At 42.1% G+C, this 14,324-nt stretch overlaps 1 protein-coding gene across 1 annotated transcript in view; it reads left to right on the top strand.

The window, feature by feature from the left end:
• hecw1b (HECT, C2 and WW domain containing E3 ubiquitin protein ligase 1b) overlaps positions 1 to 14,324 on the top strand; it is a 103,257-nt gene that overhangs the window by 22,532 nt on the left and 66,401 nt on the right. The window contains exons 4-6 of the mRNA XM_060905432.1: positions 835 to 929; positions 4,186 to 4,261; positions 4,677 to 4,846. Of these exons, the coding sequence (XP_060761415.1) occupies positions 835 to 929; positions 4,186 to 4,261; positions 4,677 to 4,846 (341 nt within the window). The remainder of the gene's footprint in view (positions 1 to 834; positions 930 to 4,185; positions 4,262 to 4,676; positions 4,847 to 14,324) is intronic.

The raw sequence follows: 14,324 nt of genomic DNA on the forward strand, positions 1-14,324 counted from the left end.
TCAAGAGAAGGTGGGTCATGCAGCAAGACAACGACCCTAAGCACACAAGTCGTTCTACCAAAGAATGGTTAAAGAAGAATAAAGTTAATGTTTTGGAATGGCCAAGTCAAAGTCCTGACCTTAATCCAGTCGAAATGTTGTGGAAGGACCTGAAGCGAGCAGTTCATGTGAGGAAACCCACCAACATCCCAGAGTTGAAGCTGTTCTGTACGGAGGAATGGGCTAAAATTCCTCCAAGCCGGTGTGCAGGACTGATCAACAGTTAATGCAAACGTTTAGTTGCAGTTATTGCTGCACAAGGGGGTCACACCAGATACTGAAAGCAAAGGTTCACATACTTTTGCTACTCACAGATATGTAATATTGGATCATTTTCCTCAATAAATAAATGACCAAGTATAATATTTTTGTCTCATTTGTTTAACTGGGTTCTCTTTATCTACTTTTAGGACTTGTGCGAAAATCTGATGTTGTTTTAGGTCATATTTATGCAGAAATACAGAAAATTCTAAAAGGTTCACAAACTTTCAAGCACCACTGTATCTATATTAACAGCCATCTGAGTCATATCCGAATAACCGTGAATAGTGGTTCAGTATTAACATCGTGATAATGTGTTCTGCTAATTATGACTTAGCATGACTTGCAGTATTAATAAAGATCTTATTAGGAACCTGAGGTCAGAGCAGAAGGTCAGGCATGATACAGTGCTAAACAGCTTGGCTAAGATTTTGATCTCATGATAATGACTTCTGATCGCTTTGATGTTACCTTGACTCCTGAGCTGTATGAAATAATTTTCACCTCTTCTCTTCCTCTCCCTCTCCCTCTCAGCGGAGACAAAGATCTGCTTTAAGTACTACCATGGGGTGAGCGGCGCCTTGAGGGCCACGACACCCAGTGTGACCGTGAGGAACCCTTCAGCACCGGTAGGTGTGTGTGCACTGTGTGCTTCCCAACACCAGTGACCAAAATTTCAACCAGTACTTGTACCCTCCAGTCCAATCAGTTTGCTTTTTCAGTACACATCATCATCATCGAGTAACACCGAAGGATGATTTTCATTACTGAGGAGAAAAAAATTAGAATAGACAATGCCCGGATTGATATGTAATCAAGGATTTGATGTTTAGGAAGTGCATTAAGAGCTGTTTTGATGTAATGAAATCACTGTTTTGCATAAACCTGGAAACTAGAAGCAAAACCATTTGTGAGTGTAGACCCTTTTTTCATCTTAGCACCCCTAAAAATAACAATAGTAGTAGTAATAGTGCATTTTATTATTATTTTCTGACATTGTCTCCTAACGTTATATTTTGACAACTTGTACAGAGATGGTACAGGTTCAATCTTAAACAGGTTTAAATTTCCAGCGTTGTTGATGTCATGACGTCACGGCTCACTCACACAGGCGTTGGATGCTTCAATTGTGAGGCTCATCGTTAATAAATAAGACCTGCGTTGCTCGCGGCAGAAAGGAGACGAAGAGTTGATTTCATGACACAAATCGGTGGTGCAAATTTAAAACGCACGTTACCTGAAACGTGAGCAAGCAAAAGTGTAGAATGTTCTGATAACGCAGGGTTGTTGCTGTGACTTAAAAAGTGTCTGCTTATGGATATTTGTTCCCTAAAGTGTCAAAAACGTTAACTGATGGAGGATAGTTCACTAGAGATTATTAGCTAATGTTAGCTTTCTGAGCTTTTAGTCTGCTGGCATGTCACTAGTTGCCAGCCAAGGAGATAACTGATGTCCTTTATTATTTTAGTTTCCTCTTCTGATCAAACTGAGCTTCATGGTTTGTTTACAGTACATTTATGGACAGTGAATTGAAGTACTGAAAGAAAACCTGACTTATTGGAAATGTCATTTTTTCCATAGATGGATGTATGTGTTTTATCTTTAAAAAAAAAAGCCAGATCCAGGTGAGAGAAAGTTGATTAAAGCTGTCTCAGTTCCCACAGGATCAGTTTGGCGCACAAAAAAGAGCCTTCCAACAAAACTGGTGGAGCTTTGGAAAGTTCTGGCCATCATGATTGAGTCTTTGCCTCAGGTTTCATTAACTAACTAAAGGGTCCACCCTAACACAGATCTACAACCCCGATTCCAAAAAAGTTGGGACAAAGTACAAATTGTAAATAAAAACGGAATGCAATAATTTACAAATCTCAAAAACTGATTTGTGTTCACAATAGAACATAGACAACATATCAAATGTCGAAAGTGAGACATTTTGAAATTTCATGCCAAATATTGGCTCATTTGAAATTTCATGACAGCAACACATCTCAAAAAAGTTGGGACAGGGGCAATAAGAGGCTGGAAAAGTTAAAGGTGCAAAAAAGGAACAGCTGGAGGACCAAATTGCAACTCATTAGGTCAATTGGCAATAGGTCATTAACATGACTGGGTATAAAAAGAGCATCTTGGAGTGGCAGCGGCTCTCAGAAGTAAAGATGGGAAGAGGATCACTAATCCCCCTAATTCTGTGCCAACAAATAGTGGAGCAATATCAGAAAGGAGTTCGACAGTGTAAAATTGCAAAGAATTTGAACATATCATCATCTACAGTGCATAATATCATCAAAAGATTCAGAGAATCTGGAAGAATCTCTGTGCGTAAGGGTCAAGGCCGGAAAACCATACTGGGTGCCCGTGATCTTCGGGCCCTTAGACGACACTGCATCACATACAGGCATGCTTCTGTATTGAAAATCACAAAATGGGCTCAGGAATATTTCCAGAGAACATCATCTGTGAACACAATTCACCGTGCCATCTGCCGTTACCAGCAAAAACTCTATAGTTCAAAGAAGAAGCCGTATCTAAACATGATCCAGAAGCGCAGACGTCTTCTCTGGGCCAAGGCTCATTTAAAATGGACTGTGGCAAAGTGGAAAATTGTTCTGTGGTCAGACGAATCAAAATTTGAAGTTCTTTATGGAAATCAGGGACGCCGTCTCATTCGGACTAAAGAGGAGAAGGACGACCCAAGTTGTTATCAGCGCTCAGTTCAGAAGCCTGCATCTCTGATGGTATGGGGTTGCATTAGTGCGTGTGGCATGGGCAGCTTACACATCTGGAAAGACACCATCAATGCTGAAAGGTATATCCAGGTTCTAGAGCAACATATGCTCCCATCCAGACGACGTGTCTTTCAGGGAAGACCTTGCATTTTCCAACATGACAATGCCAAACCACATACTGCATCAATTACAGCATCATGGCTGCGTAGAAGAAGGGTCCGGGTACTGAACTGGCCAGCCTGCAGTCCAGATCTTTCACCCATAGAAAACATTTGGCGCATCATAAAACGGAAGATACGACAAAAAAGAACTAAGACAGTTGAGCAACTAGAATCCTACATTAGACAAGAATGGGTTAACATTCCTATCCCTAAACTTGAGCAACTTGTCTCCTCAGTCCCCAGACGTTTACAGACTGTTGTAAAGAGAAAAGGGGATGTCTCACAGTGGTAAACATGGCCTTGTCCCAACTTTTTTGAGATGTGTTGTTGTCATGAAATTTAAAATCACCTAATTTTTCTCTTTAAATGATACATTTTCTCAGTTTAAACATTTGATATGTCATCTATGTTCTATTCTGAATAAAATACGGAATTTTGAAACTTCCACATCATTGCATTCCGTTTTTATTTACAATTTGTACATTGTCCCAACTTTTTTGGAATCGGGGTTGTATTATATTGAAATCTGTGATTATTTGTTCTGAATTATTCTTAGACACTACAACAGACCATCCAGCTAATTAGGTTGCTTTTGAAAGTATCATTGTAATGTGTACCTATTCATTTTCTTAAAAAAATTATTGGTGTAAAACTCATGTTACTAAAAGTAATTCATTAAGTATTATTGTTTTATTAATGTTTTAATCGCAAGGCACTGTATGCATGACATTCTGATTGGAGGCTGCGCCCCCCTAAAGGTCTTACTCTTGAATCGCCCCTGAGCAAAGCAAGATGTTGTTGATCAGATGGTTTGTATATTTCCTGGATTTGGTATGAGAGTGAAACTGATCTGTGGCTTTAACTTCACACTCTGCAGCACGTGTGTATGTTGGGGAGGATTTTCGAAGTATTTTTTTCTATGGGGTGACAATACTGATTGTATCTCTCTTTGTTTCCATCACGCTCGCTTTCCTTCTGTCTCTCCCTCCCTCGCTCAGGTGTTCAAGCCGGTTGCCGTGGATGACGTGCCTCAGAGTCAGGGCAGCCGAAGACTCATCAGCTTCTCTCTGTCAGGTACGCACCACCCGAAGCACGGTGCGTGTTACCATAGCAACTGCCACGAGCACGCTTTCCAATTAGCAGAGAGTAATTTGGTTAGATAAATTTTCAGTTCACCTCTATTTTTAGTGACTCCCGAGGGACGCTTATTATTGATCATCACTTCAGTCTTTCACTTACAAATCTTAACATGCCACGGCTTCCCTCCGGAGAAGAGTAACGTAAACACACTTGCATAAACACTTGTGCCATTACTGAAAGCGACGAGCCAAACGCTGAGCTGACAGACGAGTGCTTTTAGAAAACCCTTCAGCTTAGGCATTTAATTCGCTTGACTTCTAAGTAAAGCTCTTTCCCATTAATATTTCTTGTGCTTGTGTGTGTGTGTGTGTGTGTGTGTGTGTGTGTGTGTGTGTGTGTGTGTGCTCAGATTTCCAGGCAACAGGCTTAAAGAAGGGCATGTTCTTCAACCCGGACCCCTACCTGAAGATCGCCATCCACCCGGGCAAACACAGCATCTTCCCTGCTTTACCTCACCACGGCCAGGAGAAGAGATCAGGCATCGTCTGCAACACCATCAACCCCGTGTGGCAGAGAGAGGTGGGGAGATATGATACGACCATACATATGCATACACACACACACACACACATGCATATACGCTCATATTCATTACAACTCGACCTCTAAAAGCTTACCATGTCCTTCTCTGAGATCTGAGCATGCGGTTTCAGTGTTTTCACGACACCCTTCACTGACTTTCCTCCAAATGAACTCACGGCAAAGGGAAAATGTAGGACAGTGAATTAATCGAAATCATGGTTGACAAATCACATGCCATAGGCTTTACAGGTGTAAAAAGGTTTAAAAAAAAAAGGTGTAAAAAGGCTGTCTGGATTTGTTTATAAATCTCAAATCTAAATACAGTACATGAAATTATTATACATATAGAACACTTTTACGATGGAATAAAAACATTCCCTTCTAGCGGATTCCATTCATTTGGTTTGATAGCATGCAATATTGTTAGCATATCGCTTACCCTACGTGTATTACGTCACTCTACCCAATGGAGAATGAGCGTTGAATATAGTTTACAATATTGCATGGTTGTCAAGACAACACGACATCACATGCTGGAGACGTAAAACTTCGTGCTAATGAGCGACTGTGACAATTTGTAAACAAACATGGCCGCCAGGTTCGTTTTGTTAAATACAGAAGACTTTGAGAGAATTTTGAAAGAGAAAGATGTGTTGAACACCCAAAAGGAATGTATAATAATAATAAGAATAAGAATATTGGCTGGCTTTTTTCATGGTAGATCAGATATATTCCATTCAGCTAGACTCGTCTTCAACTCGTTCAATATAGTGCTAGCTGAATGGAATATGTCTGATATACCATGAAAAAAAGCCAGCCAATATTATTTAATTATTATACATACAGGCCACTTTTTCCATGGAATAAAAACATGTATTATATTCCCTTCGACTAGGTTTATTGATAGCATGAAATATTGTTAGCATATCACTTGTCCTCCATGTATTATACCACTCTGCCCAATGGAGAATGAGTGTTCAATATGGTTTACGATATTGCATGGTTGTCAAGACAACACGACGTCACACATCGGAGATGTAAAACTTCCACGCTAGCGAGCGACTGTGACAATTTGTAAACAAACACGGCCGCCAGGTTTGCTTTGTTAAATGCGGAAGATTTTGAGAGAATTTTGGCTGCCAGGTCGCTCCGTTGTGTGTAGCTGTCAATGTTGATTTTAAAAGTAACTAAGTAAACTACTATGGATGGGTGGTTGGCGTCTAAACCGACTCCCCCACCAGTTAATACTGGTGAGGAGGGTGGCATGACACCCAGCAGGATGAAAAACAATACCTGTCAAAGGGCGGATGAGCTCCTCATGAGCCAACGGCTATCATGCAACAACAACAGGATGTTCCGCCGATCAAACAGGACATCTTGCCAGGAGGGTATCACATTGCGCTGGATGGTACCGACATCGTACCATCGTACGACATTTCATGAAATTAAATCTGTATGAACTATAGACTATTTGATTGTTATTCACTGTGTTATATCCATATCGGTGTAAGGCGTACATATATATCGTCGCTGTCAGGTCAAAACCTGCTATGTGACATTTTTCCTTTTTTACAGGAGACGTAAAAAACTTAATAAAACTCTGAAATAACAAGCTGAGAAGCCAGTAAAAGTTGTTCTATTATTAGCTTGGTCAGTTAAATATCCATCAAAATAGCTAATTGCAGCATTATATTAGCGTAAATTGCAAAAAAGTTATCCTTGAGAATTGACCTAAATTGTCACATAGCAGGTTTTGAACTGACAGCGACGATATATAAAGTAAACTACACAGGGATGTGAAGAATAATATACGTACTTTCGGGCTTGACTGCACTCGCATTAGCCTTTGCTAACATTACACCGGCTGGAAGGTAACTGGACTGGTGTGCTAACAGCACCGAGTCAAGGGTAAGCTTACATTGGCCTTCGAGAATGCTGATATGTAGAGAGTGTGTATGTACAGTGGTGCTTGAAAGTTTGTGAACCCTTTAGAATTGTCTATATTTCTGCATAAATATGACCTAAAACATCATCAGATTTTCACACAAGTCCTAAAAGTAGATAAAGAGAACCCAGTTAAACAAATGAGACAAAAATATTATACTTGGTCATTTATTTATTGAGGAAAATTATCCAGTATTACATATCTGTGAGTGGCAAAAGTATGTGAACCTCTAGGATTAGCAGTTAATTTGAAGGTGAAATTAGAGTCAGGTGTTTTCAATCAACAGGATGACAATCAGGTGTGAGTGGGCACCCTGTTTTATTTAAAGAACAGGGATCTATCAAAGTCTGATCTTCACAACACATGTTTGTGGAAGTGTATCATGGCATGAACAAAGGAGATTTCTGAGGACCTCAGAAAAAGCGTTGTTGATGCTCATCAGGCTGGAAAAGGTTACAAAACCATCTCTAAAGAGTTTGGACTCCACCAATCCACAGTCAGACAGATTGTGTACAAATGGAGGAAATTCAAGACCATTGTTACCCTCCCCAGGAGTGGTCGACCAACAAATCACTCCAAGAGCAAGGCGTGCAATAATCGACAAGGTCACAAAGGACCCCAGGGTAACTTCTAAGCAAATGAAGGCCTCTCACACATTGGCTAATGTTAATGTTCATGAGTCCACCATCAGGAGACACTGAACAACAATGGTGTGCATGGCAGGGTTGCAAGGAGAAAGCCACTGCTCTCCAAAAAGAACATTGCTGCTCATCTTGAGTTTGCTAAAGATCACGTGGACAAGCCAGAAGGCTATTGGAAAAATGTTTTGTGGACGGATGAGACCAAAATAGAACTTTTTGGTTTAAATGAGAAGCATTATATTCGGAGAAAGGAAAACACTGCATTCCAGCATAAGAACCTTATCCCATCTGTGAAACGTGGTGGTGGTAGTATCATGGTTTGGGCCTGTTTTGCTGCATCTGGGCCAGGACGGCTTGCGATCATTGATGGAACAATGAATTCTGAATTATACCAGCGAATTCTAAAGGAAAATGTCAGGACATCTGTCCATGAACTGAATCTCAAGAGAAGGTGGGTCATGCAGCAAGACAACGACCCTAAGCACACAAGTCGTTCTACCAAAGAATGGTTAAAGAAGAATAAAGTGAATGTTTTGGAATGGCCAAGTCAAAGTCCTGACCTTAATCCAATCGAAATGTTGTGGAAGGACCTGAAGCGAGCAGTTCATGTGAGGAAACCCACCAACATCCCAGAGTTGAAGCTGTTCTGTACGGAGGAACGGGCTAAAATTCCTCCAAGCCGGTGTGCAGGACTGATTAACAGTTACCGCAAACGTTTAGTTGCAGTTATTGCTGCACAAGGGGGCCACACCAGATACTGAAAGCAAAGGTTCACATACTTTTGTCACTCACAGATATGTATTATTGGATCATTTTCCTCAATAAATAAAAGACCGAGTATAATATTTTTGTCTCATTTGTTTAACTGGGTTCTCTTTATCTACTTTTAGGACTTGTGTGAAAATCTGATGATGTTTTAGGTCATATTTATGCAGAAATATAGACAATTCTAAAGGATTCACAAACTTTCAAGCACCACTGTAGTTAAAAAACAAAACAAAAAACTATTATGACGAATAAAACACTTCAGTCAAGTCAAGTTTATTTGTATCGCGCTTTTAACAATAAACATTGTCGCAAAGCAGCTTTACACAATTTGAACGACTTAAAACATGAGCTAATTTTATCCCTAATCTATCCCCAATGAGCACGCCTGTGGCGACGGTGGCAAGGAAAAACTCCCTCAGACGACATGAGGAAGAAACCTCGAGAGGAACCAGACTCAAAAGGGGAACCCATCCTCATTTGGGCAACAACAGACAGCATGACTATAACATTAACAGTTTTAACATGAAGTCAGTTTTGTTGATGTTATAAACTCTTCACTGATGGAAACTTGAGTGCAAAACTGTTCATGACAACTGCAGTCCTAAAGTTAGCAAGTCAACTGTAGTCCTCAGCAGGGCCGTTGACAGCTTTGGCTGGGCCCGGGACAAAATAATCTGAGTGGGCACCCCCCCCCAAATAATCTGAGTGCCCCCCCCCACACACACACACATACGCGTGCACGCACATCGCCACGCAACAACCACCCACACCCAACCCCTCTTTTCACAGTCTCCATTCACTCCAACCCTTAAATAACAGGTATTCCAAGCCCATTATAACAGTCAACCATTTTATTTCAACATTTCAACATATTTACAGTTTGAATATTTCCTTAGTCTGCAACTATTCAGGTGCGAAATGCAATGCGCCGGACTTTTGCTGTGGCAAAGTCGTCAATAAGGTCATTGAAGTCCAGCTTCTTTGCAAGTTCGCGCTCTATAGAGAGCATAGCCAGCCCATTGAGCCTCTCCTGTGACATGTTTGAGCGCAGGTAGTTGATAAACCAAAATGATTGTTTACGGGATGGAACTGGGCCTCAATGAGAACGGAGTTATGGCTTTCCCAAAATCTGAACATAGAAGCATCACCACTAGTGATGTGTACAGTGAGTTTTTCAGTGTATTTTTTTGTCTTGTTTTTCATAAACGTCCTTTCCGTACTCGATTTAGAATGTTACAAAAAAAAATTGACACCCTCCCAACCACGTAACATTAGCCTATCTGACCTGGGGGCTGACACGTTTATTACGGATAAACCAAAAGGATTACAGCGTTCCCTGGATATAGAACTGGACCGAGAAGATTTCAAAATCTTAACGTGTAAGCAACAACAATAAAACAGAGGTTGTTTTATTCATTTAGGGCTTATTAGGCTACTTTCATTAATTGCGCTTTTCATACAGGCCTATCATTTTTCACTTGAGCAAGGGAATTGTTTGAAGAGTATCCAGTGTAAGCGAAAGTTTAATGTTTTGCAACAGACTAACCTCAAAACACCCCATTTATAGCCCATTCGTTACATTAAACTCTATCTAGCTGGCAATTTCACATGCCGTCGTATCTACACGGGATGATTTCCAACAAAATAAGGTTTAATTAACAAGAGGCAGCGTTCCACGGGCTTTCAGCTAACTGGAGTCCAGCTCAGCGCAGCTCAGCAAGCGTGCCTAAAACATTTGGATATGATTGCCACATACATATACACATACAAACAGCCACTCAAATCTCCACTGCCAAGCCTCTACCTCTCCAATGCCAGATCCATGTAAACAACACGGACGATTTGGAATTACCTTATTCTATTCTATAATCGGCTGGTCAGTGCTATACTCAATACTTCAGTGACTTACCCATCCAGTGCGAATTATTTTGTTTACAAGATGCCACATCTGAGTCGCTGACAAATCCTGAATTTCTGTAAAGATAACTGTGCAGAGATTTATAAGCACGCAGTGCTTCACCACTGAACAGCGAGGGAAAGTTAATGAGGTAATTATACACGTCCGGGTATTCCGCTGGCAGTTCAAAATCCGGTCGTGAAAACTCCGTCCGGTAAGCCATAAGGGTCACAAATCTGTAGCTCGTTTATTTTAGACATATATCTAGTTATCTGTTCATTAGAAAAATGAGCCGTGTAGTCCGTCGGTTGAAATTGATCCATTCTGTACACGAGTGCAGCAGTATTCAGCGGTGTTTTTGACCGACAAGATGGCGGTTGTGTACTTTCCGGTCACATGACTGCAAGATCTTTATAGTGCCGTGTTATTTGGCGCCTTAATCAAAGACCAAACCATTTCTGCATTAGGGGTGGTACGTGGGTTCTTGAATCTATTTTCGAAGACAATAAAGGCAAAAGAACCAGAAATCATTCATTGAATGCAAATATAGCACATTTTTCTCCCCCAAATCAACACATTTTGAAATGAAACAGAATGATTAATGGCATCTTCATGAGGGACCAGTTCTGGGCCCCCCCTCATGCCTGGGCCCGGGACAAAATACCCGGTTGTCCCCCCCTGTCGACGGCCCTGGTCCTCAGCCATAAAAGCATTACTGTAAGAGTCCAGAGCGTCTTCCAAGTGTGACTTTCAGCTGTCCTCATGGGGCCGTCCTCCACAGGAGCGATGCGATGAGACTCCAACCAGACACAGGGCACCAGGATGGATCAGGCAGGTCCGAGGAGCAGAAGAGGTCAGGATCTCGATCCCAGGACCGACATGTAACTCAGAGGGACAGATTTGGGGGGGGGGAGAGAGAGAGAGAAAACACAGGTTGTTAGGTATGCCCAATGTCACCTGAATAAGTAGGAACAGTATACATATTGCACTGAGTACAAGCAGGGACTCCGGCAACTAGCTATGACAGCATAACTAAAAGGGGAGAGCCAGAAGGTAACACAGGCATGAGGGAGCCCCGGGACATAAAGCAGCAGCCACTACACCATCAACAAACTCGAGTGAGCAAGCGAGTGGGGACTGACAGCATCCATACATCCCAGTTTACCAAAACACTCTGTCTGAGGATCCTCCAGATCTACACCTTTACCTCATAAACACCGTTAACAAAAGACTTGACTAAACAGATATTTTCAGCCTAGACTTAAATACTGAGACTGTGTCTGATTCCCGAACTTCAGGGGTTGATGTTGACTCCGTTACTTGCTATAAAAGTGTAGATAGTGATGTATTGATGTATTAAGTTTTGGATCAGGCGGCACGGTGGTGTAGTGGTTAGCGCTGTCGCCTCACAGCAAGAAGGTCCGGGTTCGAGCCCCGTGACCGACGAGGGCCTTTCTGTGCGGAGTTTGCATGTTCTCCCCGTGTCCGCGTGGGTTTCCTCCAGGTGCTCCGGTTTCCCCCACAGTCCAAAGACATGCAGGTTAGGTTAACTGGTGACTCTAAATTGACCGTAGGTGTGAATGTGAGTGTGAATGGTTGTCTGTGTCTATGTGTCAGCCCTGTGATGACCTGGCGGCTTGCCCAGGATGTACCCCACCTTTCGCCCGTAGTCAGCTGGGATAGACTCCAGCTTGCCTGCGACCCTGTAGAACAGGATAAAGCGGCTAGAGATAATGAGATGAGATGAAGTTTTGGATCAGCCCTGTTTATTCTCATGGCTATTTTTTATTCTCGTGAGATGACTTTAGGACCTTGAAGGAACTCTCAAGGGAATTTGAATGTTGTTCATACAGCAATATTATTTTTTGACAATAATAGTATGTTTAATCATGATGCCTGTTGGCAATTTGCAAAGGGAAGATTTAAGGCTTTATTATTATTAGCCTGATTTCTCTGGCAACCCAGAGAACATAATTGGCCCTGTTCTGTGAGTGGGAAGGATGGCGGGGTTTTTTTCTCTCTCTTCTGTGTCTATCAGAGAGACGCCAGCCAGGCATCTGTTAGCGCTTGTCTAAAGGGAAAATAGGTCAGTGTGGAAGATATACAGAGGGGAGTGTGTGAAGAAGGAAATCACTTCCTTTTTATTCTTTCTGAAGGGATAAAAAGAATGAAAGACGGCTGGTGTTTTATGGTGTGAAGCCCATAGCCACTCGCCTCTAAGTGTGTTCAGCTGCCCAGTTTGAAAGGATGCTATTTGCCATTAAGCGACATTCCTTTTCAGACAGGGAAGTCTCAGACAGGTCGAAAATTTTTTCACCAGTTTTCTCTACAAAGTGGTTAAAAATCTGCCTTTGTTGATTCCCCGTCCCGACATGGTACAGCACACGGACTATACAGATACGCCTTTACTGGTTAGAAGGATGGTTCTGGGCATCTCTGGTCTTCTCCAGCTGGAAAAATGATTGTCAGCTTTCAGTCAGAGCTTTAGATGAGAGCGATTCATCACGTGAGTGATTGAAGCACCCGGCGCTGAGAGCTGGCCCTGTGGGGGAGGAGGGAAAGTAGGTCGGCACGGAGAGATGTAGAAAATGGAGAAGATGGGTAGAGACGAGTGAGGTGGGGGTTCAAAGCGGGGAAATCATCTCCTTTTCATCTCTTTGTGAAGGGAAAAAGGTTGAGGCGGCTTATTGCCGTTTGCCTTGGAGAGCGACCTCACCCACAGCTCAACATCCTGCTCATGGTCTCTCCAGCTGTGCCTTTTTTCCACCCTCACAGTTAACAACTCACAAGCACATGCACACTTACACACTTTATGTACAAGTATAAAGATCTACTTATTGTCCAGGCTTGTGTATAGCAACCAAGAATGATGTTACATGGTGGTTAGGAGGTCACATGTCTTCTCAGAAAGCAGAAGACAAAGCTGCAGGCAGGCACAATATGTGGAATGATGTGGCGCTAACATGGCGTCTCTTCCATAAAGACTCCCGAGGGAAGCCACGGACAACAGAGATGACAGAGGCACGCTGGGTAGTGTAGTCCCCATTCCGTAAGACACAGCTGGAGAGATTTTATGCCAGAGCTCACGTCTTCATTTTTTTTTTTAGACTTTCGTCTGTGTATATGGGCTGCAGTAGCGCTTTGTCATTTCCTTCTCCCTCAGAGAAGAAAAGGGATGTAAGGATAAAGGAACTTACACCAATATTGACGCCATCGGTTTAAAAAACATCACTTTCTGATCTCTGTCACTGGTCTTACAACATACACTCACTGGCCTCTTTAATGGGAACTTGTACTTGATTCTAAAATTCCTGTTCTTGGCTGCAGGACTGGAACCCAATGTGTTGTTCTTTCTCCTGCTGCATGCTGAGCTGCTTTTCTGCTCACCACGGTTGTAAAGAGTGCTATGAGTTGCTATATCCTTTCTGGCAAAAAAAAAAGCTCGAACCAATCCGTCCATTTTCCTCTGATCGCTCTTATCAACAAGGCTTTTGTTTCCACCAACAGAACTGTCACTCACTCACTCGATGATGTTTTGTTTTTCGCATCATTCTGTTGTGTGTGAAAACCCCAGGAGATCAAGAGCAGTTTCTGAAATACTCAAACCAATCCATCTGGTTAGCACCAATACCCATGCCACAGTGAAAGGAAAGTCACACTTTGAGATCACAATTTGGGATTGGCTGATTAGATAACTGCAGAAAACAGCAGGTGGAAGGGGATTCCTAATAAAGTGGCCGGTGAGTGTACACCTAAATAAATGAAACCGTGATGGAAAAACATGAAGAATTAACATCACTTAGAATATTATTGCACCTAGGGGATATAAATATACGAATAAATAAATCGGAAAGTCCTTAACTGATTCAGACAGATGTTAAAGCGAGCGTAAGTGTGGAGTGTGTTGTGCTGGAAATGCTGTGCAAGGGTTAAAAGCGCTTTCTTCTCTCTTCTCTCATCTCCTGTTTCACAATCTGTGCAGTTCTGCCATTCCCACAGACCCACCGTTTCCTGTGCAGATGCATCACAAGTGTGGCAGCTAGGGATTAGATTGGACCTTGCCCACAGACATAGACACACACACACACACACACACACGCACACACAAATACAGAAGACTTGTTGGCGTCATGCATGAACACACACAGGCTTTTTCTTTTTAATGATCTGGGAGAAATCGCTTGCATACAGAGACACAAGAACAAAAGGCACTCGTACAGTCTT

This window comes from Neoarius graeffei, chromosome 23 (assembly GCF_027579695.1).
Source record: "Neoarius graeffei isolate fNeoGra1 chromosome 23, fNeoGra1.pri, whole genome shotgun sequence".
Taxonomy (NCBI): Eukaryota; Metazoa; Chordata; class Actinopteri; order Siluriformes; family Ariidae; genus Neoarius; species Neoarius graeffei.